The sequence below is a fragment of the Siphateles boraxobius genome, unplaced genomic scaffold, assembly GCF_051911475.1.
Source record: "Siphateles boraxobius isolate OS27281-9 unplaced genomic scaffold, OSU_SipBor_1 204, whole genome shotgun sequence".
Classification (NCBI taxonomy): Eukaryota; Metazoa; Chordata; class Actinopteri; order Cypriniformes; family Leuciscidae; genus Siphateles; species Siphateles boraxobius.
Genome location: NW_027508816.1, coordinates 2,235,000 through 2,245,648, shown reverse-complemented (window position 1 = coordinate 2,245,648; position 10,649 = coordinate 2,235,000). Strand labels below are relative to the sequence as shown.

The 10,649-nt window shown below is 41.5% G+C and overlaps 2 protein-coding genes across 2 annotated transcripts; both read left to right on the top strand.

Annotated features, from left to right (window-relative positions):
- Positions 1-822: 822 nt before the first annotated feature.
- On the top strand, positions 823-3,237 carry LOC143745460 (zona pellucida sperm-binding protein 3-like). Its single transcript, XM_077237577.1, has 8 exons — positions 823-1,409; positions 1,930-2,048; positions 2,126-2,229; positions 2,308-2,485; positions 2,625-2,742; positions 2,821-2,903; positions 2,986-3,077; positions 3,153-3,237. The coding sequence occupies exons 1-8, from the start codon at positions 861-863 to the stop codon at positions 3,221-3,223; spliced, it is 1,314 nt and encodes a 437-aa protein (XP_077093692.1). The 5' UTR covers positions 823-860; the 3' UTR covers positions 3,224-3,237.
- A 3,676-nt stretch (positions 3,238-6,913) lies between these two features.
- On the top strand, positions 6,914-9,328 carry LOC143745458 (zona pellucida sperm-binding protein 3-like). Its single transcript, XM_077237576.1, has 8 exons — positions 6,914-7,500; positions 8,021-8,139; positions 8,217-8,320; positions 8,399-8,576; positions 8,716-8,833; positions 8,912-8,994; positions 9,077-9,168; positions 9,244-9,328. The coding sequence occupies exons 1-8, from the start codon at positions 6,952-6,954 to the stop codon at positions 9,312-9,314; spliced, it is 1,314 nt and encodes a 437-aa protein (XP_077093691.1). The 5' UTR covers positions 6,914-6,951; the 3' UTR covers positions 9,315-9,328.
- Positions 9,329-10,649: the final 1,321 nt, after the last annotated feature.

Here is a 10,649-nt window from a genome sequence, read left to right as displayed (position 1 = left end):
TGAGTTTTTAATGGGTTATGTTATAACACTACTTGTTTTTAATGTTTTTATGAAATATCTGTAGTGACTGCATGATCATATCACAGTATTATTTACCGCCATGCGAGCCACAAATAAAAGCTTGGCGAGCCGCGCAATGAGTAACACTGACCTAGAGCAAGCCTTGAAAACAGCGGGCAGCGCCTTCGACTTACCCGGAAGCCGCTCCTCTTCTGTCGCTGCTGTCCTGTGGCCATCCGGCGAGAAAAAAAAAACTCTATATCCTTTTTCTGCTACTGTTGTGTTAAAAAAACAAAAAAAACTGTTTGACTTTTAATTTTTAAACATTAATTTAACTATCATTTTAACTGATGAAAATAATAATAACCATAATTTAATAATACCGTTTATTTATTTAATAATTGATTAATACCGTAAACTGTGATATGTTCGGAAACGTTATCATACTGTTAAAATCTCATATCATTACAGCCCTACACAGGAGAGTCCCCCAACCCACCCCGCTGTTAAAAAAAGTAACTCAGTAACCTTGAATCTCAGTCAATTTTAAAATGAGCTACTTTTTACTTTTGCTTGAGTAGACTTTTAGACCGGTAATTTTAATTGTACTTAAGTAAAATTTCATTAAAGTAGTAGTACTTTTACTTGAGTAGAATATTTTATTACTCTTTCCACCTCTGGTATTTGGACAGGCGCTTAAAAAATGTGCAGATTGGTGCGTCCCCAAGATGCATACACTCTACAGGTCCAGAGGAGAATCAAGGATAATCAATGAAGGTTAAAGGGGTGGAGTCACCTTAACTCAAAGCTGTACAAAATGGCAAAGGCAAGCACTGGTGTTTGTGTCAAAGTTTGTTAGGATGGGGTTTCTGAAAGTTGTCTTAGTGTTGGCTGCTGCAATTCTTGCATTTGATCTGCCTGATGTCTTTGGAAGTTTGAGCTATAGTCATAGTCCAAGAAGCATGGGGCCAAAATCAGATCCAGCTTCCAGAAGTCCTGCCCTTTCTCCTCTAGGGCTCTGGAACCCTTTGCAAGTGGCTTCTCAATTTCAGAGTCCTTTGGGTCCTGACTCCAAAAGCCCTTTGCAGGATCCTTTTGGCCTTCAGGAGAAGCAGCTGTTGCAGGGTCCAGTGAAGCCTTTGGATTGGAAGTATCCCATCGTTCCCGAGGTGCAGAGCGAGTTGGCGGTGGACTTCCAGTTGAGGCAACCCGTGACTCCCAGCAGCGTAGCGGTTCAATGTGGCGAGAACCGGGTTCTCGTAGAGGTCCAGCAGGACTTTTTCAGCAATGGTCAGTTGATCCAGCCAACTGGTCTGTCTCTAGGTGGATGTCCTGTTGTTGGTCAGGATCCTGGGTCAAGAGTGCTCATCTTTGAGTATGAATTAAAGGACTGCAACAGCGTGCTGATGGTAAGAACAGATACATATTAATGGGTTATTTGTTGTGGCAGAGGACCTTCAAGGAAAGTCAGTTTACTTTGTTTTACAATGCCAGGGCAGCTAAGACCAAGTTCTATCTATTTGAATGGGTAAATCCTGAGTGTTCAAGTTCCTTGCCTTTAAATAACCTTTCAACCAACATCTCATGTAAACTATCCCATAAGTGGTATGAAAGGAGCTTAAGAAACCAGAACAACAAATCTTGTGCCTTAATAGTGTTAAAGCTAGTTTTACCCTGGAACAGCAAAATGTGCATGTTCAATCGTTAATGCATGTCTCAGATGTTGATCTCCGGCAACATCGGAGCTTCTGAGGGCAGCTATTACTAGTAGCAATTTACTAATTGTCGACTTGCTCTTCAGGAATTCCACCATATTGCACAGTGCACCTTCTTCCATTCATAGCAATATGAGTGCATGGTCTTGGTGTATGTAAAGTCTTTGGGATGACCCTCTTGGTAACCACAATTTTTTATTTATTTTTTTTACAGATGAATGATGATGAGCTTGTCTACACCTTCTCTCTTACCTACACCCCTGAGGCGCTTGCAGGTACTCCGATTACCCGGACCGATGGTGCAATTGTTGGTGTTCAATGTCATTATCAAAGGTAGGAGATCTCTGGGACCTTCTGCACTTTCTCGTGTAACTGGGAGACCATTTAATGGGTACTTTCATGAACCGCAGGCTCCAAAATGTAAGCAGTGATGCCTTGAGGCCAACATGGGTCCCTTATGCCTCAACAGAGGCTGGTGAAGAAGTCTTGCTGTTCTCCCTGAAGATCATGATGGGTTGGTACAGGTTTCTTTAATAAAATAAGCCTTTACCCTTGCAATTGTGGCTGTGCCTAAAGTGTTTGTTTTGTGTAGATGATTGGACCTATCAGAGGCCTTCATACTCCTATTTCCTGGGTGGCGTTATTAACATCGAGGCATCTGTGAAGCAGTACAATCATGTGCCTCTCCGTGTGTTTGTGGACCGCTGTGTGGCCACTGAAGTACCTGATGTGAACTCCCTTCCAAGATATTCCTTCATTGAGAATCACGGGTAGGGTCATGGCCCTTGATGCAGTAGGACTGTTTTTAAGTTTCCTTTTGTAACCCCTTTGGCATGGGTAAGGTCTAGTTGCTTGATGTTCTACAGTTGACATTCATGCATTGCTCTTTGTGGTTTTGTTTGTCGTCAGGTGCTTTGTGGATGCCAAAACTACAGCTTCCAGCTCCCGCTTCATGCCTCGTTCCCAGGTTGACAAGATCCAGTTCCAGCTGGAGGCGTTTATGTTCCAGGAGGGCAACAGTCCTTCTGTATGTACTACAAATGTCATGTTCACTTGACTTCTCCTGTCTGCTTTGGTTTTTTGACTTGTCTGTCATCCCTTACAGATCTACATAACATGTATTCTGAAGGCAACCATTGCTTCTTCACCTAGTGACACTCAGCGCAAATCCTGTTCTTTTGCCAATGGGTACGTGAGGCTTTATTTGGATGGAGTGGGGGGTTAGGTTGACTTCTCATGTTGAAGGTTTCATGTCTTTGTTTTGGTGCAGGTGGTTTGCTGCTGATGGAAATGACCAAGTTTGTGGTTGCTGTGACTCAACATGTGGTCCTGATAGTGAATTTGCTGCTTCTCCCTATGGAGGTTGGTAGCTTTTGCTCTTTCTATGGTTGCTTTTGATTCAAGTGCTCTAACTTGGCTTTTTTTTCTTCTCTCTAGGCATTCAGTGGGAAGGCAAGGCCTCACTTGGTCCTGTAACGGTTCAAGGGCAAAAGAGAGGTTCTCAATAAAACTGACAAATCAATCCTTTGTTGTATCTGACTTGTCCTTTTGCTGTGTGTCTGGTTTAACTGCTTTTGACTTTGAAAGTGCCTCATTCTGCCAATGTGGTGAAATTGATAGTTGCCCGTACTTCACTTTATCCATAGGGAGGTATTACTTCAAGAACACTATGGTTGCATTCTATATAGGACTTGAAGTTTTAAATGATGAGCCTTTTAAATGCTGCTAGTGAAAGCTCAAGGCTATGCTTTTGAAGCCATTAGTTTGTTGCAACTTGTGGTTACACTTCGATAGTTGAAAAGTTACTTATAGTAGAATGTCTAAAGTGGACTATCAAAATGGTGTTACCCAATTTGTTTAAAAAAAATATCTCTGGTAAAAATCCTTACCATAGAGGCATATATAGTGCTTTCATTTGTGCTACTGTACACCAAAGCATGAGGAAATCATGGTAACTTTATTATGCTGGGCCCTTTTGAACTGTCTGTTGACTGCAGATGTCCAAATTCGGAAGCTGCGTCTTCCGGAGGGCAGAATTCGAGGCTGGTTGCGTCAATGTGGCGTGACTAAGATGTCCCAATTCAAGGCTGCATTCGAAGGCTGATTGTGACAAAGACTACCCCTATTCAAAAGTGACTTCAAATGCACCCTTCGTGTCCACGTGAAATTTAAGGATACACGCACCCTTTCAGTTCCTCTTTATTTTTGTTGTATGTGTGGTAGAGCAAGTGAAATTTATCCATGAGGATTTTAAAATGATCAGTAACTCCAATTTCTTTGAATGTGTCACTCGTCTATGAGCCGTACAATGCCCACCAGGGAACAGGGCCTGCAGTTGAGCTACTTCCCCCACTTTAACATCCAAACATCAGTTCCATCAGTTATGACTATCAGCTGTTTGGAGAGAAATTCTTTCGTATAAAAACAATTCCGTCTGTACTTTTAGTCCCGTTTTGGTGAAAATCAAGTTTTTAATGGATGTCTGTTGTTTTTAATATGCTTTAAGACAAACCATGTGCAAATTCATAAGTCAACACCATTGCTGAGTATTTTCTCCTTAAAACTGCAGTGAACCAAAGACAGTCTAAAAAACTTTGGTTTGAAATTGCTGATGTTTCTGACGTCACAAACTACCAGGGAACCGATCGCAAACGAGTGGATCTCTGAGCTGCTGTGAGTGATTGGAGGTGGGTCTCATTTGCATATTCATAGAGCCATGTATACTAAATGAGGCAAGGGTGTCGAGTTACATTCAAGCTATTTTAAGGCATGGAGACATGACACCTTGGCATTTCAAAGGAAAAAAACTTTTACATGTGAAATTTTGGTGATCAAAGATAAGTTTTAAGGGATAAAATTATTGACTACAGGGAGACTATAAATCATCCTGTTCCACTAGATATGCAAGTAAATCAGCAGACATGTCCATGTCTGGGAACTTCAATCTCATGCAAATGAAAAAGGTGCTTTTCTTGCTTAATACAAACATCACAATTCTTAAATTGTGTCTTTTGTTACATAGGGACTACTGAACAGACATTTATAAGTTCCCTTTTGAGAACGGTCACTTCGTATGGCGTAGCAAATATGCAGTGGGGAAACTCCTTTTCCTCAAAATTTGAAGTAATAATTTAAAACGCAGTGCAGCTGTACAGCAAAACACATCAGAGCGTCTAGCTCACTCATTGGCTGTGCTGCAGCAACAGCACATCCAATGGCCGAGCGCCTCAGACGCACGAACCAATCAGCTGACTTGGCGCCGAGTACGTCAGAGCGTGCCTGAATGGGCGTGGCCTAAGCCTATAAAGATCGGTCATTTTGGCCAATATGTCAGATTTGCTCAACTTCAGCGACACTTCTCGTCTCTGGTTCCTCACCGAACCTTTCCGCCGTCGAACCAGCCAAGATCAGCTAGAGCAGTGGTCTTCACTAATTTTTTCATGAGAGCCGCACTGATAGGACAAGTCAGTAGGAGAGCCATTTTTACCGCAAAGTATAAAAAGTTACATCCCGTCATAAATAGCATGTCTGCTTATCAATCTGTCACCCCTGAACATACAATATGCAATGCAATTAATACAAAAGGGTGGAAAAAAAAAAACTTTTATGATTTTTCCAGTCAAATTTGTAACTGAGGCAAGAAGATTTCCCTTAAAGACAAAAAAGCAGGATTTCCAGAATATAATCATGCCAGAATTACCTTAAATAATTTTTTTCTACATTAGCCCATCATGTATCTAACCATCACAGAGAATGGATGTTTACAGGCACAACTTTTGTTTCAATCGGACTGAATTCATTCCGATTGATGAATCTGAATGTAGGCCTATTGTAGTTTAAATGAACGCTAAACATCGTGATTTGATGATTGGGTTGATGTGCGCATTTATAAGTCAAAAGATTCAAATCGGAATATATTTTTTGACATGAGCGCACTGCACAAATATACAGAGTTTCCCGCTATTGTCGCTTAGTAACCATTCTCCTACATTGGTTCTTTATTTCTTTTAAACAGCAGACTTAATATTTTTCCAATTCTGGTCATAATTTGGAGACTATGAACATATGAGCTGTTGTGACTCGTGACGTGCTTTTTTTTATCACGCAGTAAAAATGCCCAAAACCAGTCGTCTGTGGATGAGAATCTGAAACAAGGACTGTTGAGCCGTTGTCCTGCTCCACTTCACAGATGCTGAGTGAAAGGAGAATTATATGGACACTCATTTATATGACACTTTACTCATCAGGAGAACAGCTCGTTCAGCGCGTCATACGTCGTCCTTTCAGTTTCAGTTTTCAATCGATCATGTGTTTGTTCTCTTGATAAACTACCCCTTTCTATCGGATCAGAAATATTTGTAATAGAGCTGACACTTTGAGTTTTTAATGGGTTATGTTATAACACTACTTGTTTTTAATGTTTTTATGAAATATCTGTAGTGACTGCATGATCATATCACAGTATTATTTACCGCCATGCGAGCCACAAATAAAAGCTTGGCGAGCCGCGCAATGAGTAACACTGACCTAGAGCAAGCCTTGAAAACAGCGGGCAGCGCCTTCGACTTACCCGGAAGCCGCTCCTCTTCTGTCGCTGCTGTCCTGTGGCCATCCGGCGAGAAAAAAAAAACTCTATATCCTTTTTCTGCTACTGTTGTGTTAAAAAAACAAAAAAAACTGTTTGACTTTTAATTTTTAAACATTAATTTAACTATCATTTTAACTGATGAAAATAATAATAACCATAATTTAATAATACCGTTTATTTATTTAATAATTGATTAATACCGTAAACTGTGATATGTTCGGAAACGTTATCATACTGTTAAAATCTCATATCATTACAGCCCTACACAGGAGAGTCCCCCAACCCACCCCGCTGTTAAAAAAAGTAACTCAGTAACCTTGAATCTCAGTCAATTTTAAAATGAGCTACTTTTTACTTTTGCTTGAGTAGACTTTTAGACCGGTAATTTTAATTGTACTTAAGTAAAATTTCATTAAAGTAGTAGTACTTTTACTTGAGTAGAATATTTTATTACTCTTTCCACCTCTGGTATTTGGACAGGCGCTTAAAAAATGTGCAGATTGGTGCGTCCCCAAGATGCATACACTCTACAGGTCCAGAGGAGAATCAAGGATAATCAATGAAGGTTAAAGGGGTGGAGTCACCTTAACTCAAAGCTGTACAAAATGGCAAAGGCAAGCACTGGTGTTTGTGTCAAAGTTTGTTAGGATGGGGTTTCTGAAAGTTGTCTTAGTGTTGGCTGCTGCAATTCTTGCATTTGATCTGCCTGATGTCTTTGGAAGTTTGAGCTATAGTCATAGTCCAAGAAGCATGGGGCCAAAATCAGATCCAGCTTCCAGAAGTCCTGCCCTTTCTCCTCTAGGGCTCTGGAACCCTTTGCAAGTGGCTTCTCAATTTCAGAGTCCTTTGGGTCCTGACTCCAAAAGCCCTTTGCAGGATCCTTTTGGCCTTCAGGAGAAGCAGCTGTTGCAGGGTCCAGTGAAGCCTTTGGATTGGAAGTATCCCATCGTTCCCGAGGTGCAGAGCGAGTTGGCGGTGGACTTCCAGTTGAGGCAACCCGTGACTCCCAGCAGCGTAGCGGTTCAATGTGGCGAGAACCGGGTTCTCGTAGAGGTCCAGCAGGACTTTTTCAGCAATGGTCAGTTGATCCAGCCAACTGGTCTGTCTCTAGGTGGATGTCCTGTTGTTGGTCAGGATCCTGGGTCAAGAGTGCTCATCTTTGAGTATGAATTAAAGGACTGCAACAGCGTGCTGATGGTAAGAACAGATACATATTAATGGGTTATTTGTTGTGGCAGAGGACCTTCAAGGAAAGTCAGTTTACTTTGTTTTACAATGCCAGGGCAGCTAAGACCAAGTTCTATCTATTTGAATGGGTAAATCCTGAGTGTTCAAGTTCCTTGCCTTTAAATAACCTTTCAACCAACATCTCATGTAAACTATCCCATAAGTGGTATGAAAGGAGCTTAAGAAACCAGAACAACAAGTCTTGTGCCTTAATAGTGTTAAAGCTAGTTTTACCCTGGAACAGCAAAATGTGCATGTTCAATCGTTAATGCATGTCTCAGATGTTGATCTCCGGCAACATCGGAGCTTCTGAGGGCAGCTATTACTAGTAGCAATTTACTAATTGTCGACTTGCTCTTCAGGAATTCCACCATATTGCACAGTGCACCTTCTTCCATTCATAGCAATATGAGTGCATGGTCTTGGTGTATGTAAAGTCTTTGGGATGACCCTCTTGGTAACCACAATTTTTTATTTATTTTTTTTACAGATGAATGATGATGAGCTTGTCTACACCTTCTCCCTTACCTACACCCCTGAGGCGCTTGCAGGTACTCCGATTACCCGGACCGATGGTGCAATTGTTGGTGTTCAATGTCATTATCAAAGGTAGGAGATCTCTGGGACCTTCTGCACTTTCTCGTGTAACTGGGAGACCATTTAATGGGTACTTTCATGAACCGCAGGCTCCAAAATGTAAGCAGTGATGCCTTGAGGCCAACATGGGTCCCTTATGCCTCAACAGAGGCTGGTGAAGAAGTCTTGCTGTTCTCCCTGAAGATCATGATGGGTTGGTACAGGTTTCTTTAATAAAATAAGCCTTTACCCTTGCAATTGTGGCTGTGCCTAAAGTGTTTGTTTTGTGTAGATGATTGGACCTATCAGAGGCCTTCATACTCCTATTTCCTGGGTGGCGTTATTAACATCGAGGCATCTGTGAAGCAGTACAATCATGTGCCTCTCCGTGTGTTTGTGGACCGCTGTGTGGCCACTGAAGTACCTGATGTGAACTCCCTTCCAAGATATTCCTTCATTGAGAATCACGGGTAGGGTCATGGCCCTTGATGCAGTAGGACTGTTTTTAAGTTTCCTTTTGTAACCCCTTTGGCATGGGTAAGGTCTAGTTGCTTGATGTTCTACAGTTGACATTCATGCATTGCTCTTTGTGGTTTTGTTTGTCGTCAGGTGCTTTGTGGATGCCAAAACTACAGCTTCCAGCTCCCGCTTCATGCCTCGTTCCCAGGTTGACAAGATCCAGTTCCAGCTGGAGGCGTTTATGTTCCAGGAGGGCAACAGTCCTTCTGTATGTACTACAAATGTCATGTTCACTTGACTTCTCCTGTCTGCTTTGGTTTTTTGACTTGTCTGTCATCCCTTACAGATCTACATAACATGTATTCTGAAGGCAACCATTGCTTCTTCACCTAGTGACACTCAGCGCAAATCCTGTTCTTTTGCCAATGGGTACGTGAGGCTTTATTTGGATGGAGTGGGGGGTTAGGTTGACTTCTCATGTTGAAGGTTTCATGTCTTTGTTTTGGTGCAGGTGGTTTGCTGCTGATGGAAATGACCAAGTTTGTGGTTGCTGTGACTCAACATGTGGTCCTGATAGTGAATTTGCTGCTTCTCCCTATGGAGGTTGGTAGCTTTTGCTCTTTCTATGGTTGCTTTTGATTCAAGTGCTCTAACTTGGCTTTTTTTTCTTCTCTCTAGGCATTCAGTGGGAAGGCAAGGCCTCACTTGGTCCTGTAACGGTTCAAGGGCAAAAGAGAGGTTCTCAATAAAACTGACAAATCAATCCTTTGTTGTATCTGACTTGTCCTTTTGCTGTGTGTCTGGTTTAACTGCTTTTGACTTTGAAAGTGCCTCATTCTGCCAATGTGGTGAAATTGATAGTTGCCCGTACTTCACTTTATCCATAGGGAGGTATTACTTCAAGAACACTATGGTTGCATTCTATATAGGACTTGAAGTTTTAAATGATGAGCCTTTTAAATGCTGCTAGTGAAAGCTCAAGGCTATGCTTTTGAAGCCATTAGTTTGTTGCAACTTGTGGTTACACTTCGATAGTTGAAAAGTTACTTATAGTAGAATGTCTAAAGTGGACTATCAAAATGGTGTTACCCAATTTGTTTAAAAAAAATATCTCTGGTAAAAATCCTTACCATAGAGGCATATATAGTGCTTTCATTTGTGCTACTGTACACCAAAGCATGAGGAAATCATGGTAACTTTATTATGCTGGGCCCTTTTGAACTGTCTGTTGACTGCAGATGTCCAAATTCGGAAGCTGCGTCTTCCGGAGCGCAGAATTCGAGGCTGGTTGCGTCAATGTGGCGTGACTAAGATGTCCCAATTCAAGGCTGCATTCGAAGGCTGATTGTGACAAAGACTACCCCTATTCAAAAGTGACTTCAAATGCACCCTTCGTGTCCACGTGAAATTTAAGGATACACGCACCCTTTCAGTTCCTCTTTATTTTTGTTGTATGTGTGGTAGAGCAAGTGAAATTTATCCATGAGGATTTTAAAATGATCAGTAACTCCATTTTCTTTGAATGTGTCACTCGTCTATGAGCCGTATAATGCCCACCAGGGAACAGGGCCTGCAGTTGAGCTACTTCCCCCACTTTAACATCCAAACATCAGTTCCATCAGTTATGACTATCAGCTGTTTGGAGAGAAATTCTTTCGTATAAAAACAATTCCGTCTGTACTTTTAGTCCCGTTTTGGTGAAAATCAAGTTTTTAATGGATGTGTCTGTGCTGTTTTTAATATGCTTTAAGACAAACCATGTGCAAATTCATAAGTCAACACCATTGCTGAGTATTTTCTCCTTAAAACTGCAGTGAACCAAAGACAGTCTAAAAAACCTTGGTTTGAAATTGCTGATGTTTCTGACGTCACAAACTACCAGGGAACCGATCGCAAACGAGTGGATCTCTGAGCTGCTGTGAGTGATTGGAGGTGGGTCTCATTTGCATATTCATAGAGCCATGTATACTAAATGAGGCAAGGGTGTCGAGTTACATTCAAGCTATTTTAAGGCATGGAGACATGGCACCTTGGCATTTCAAAGGAAAAAAACTTTTACATGTGAAATTTTGGTGATCAAAGAT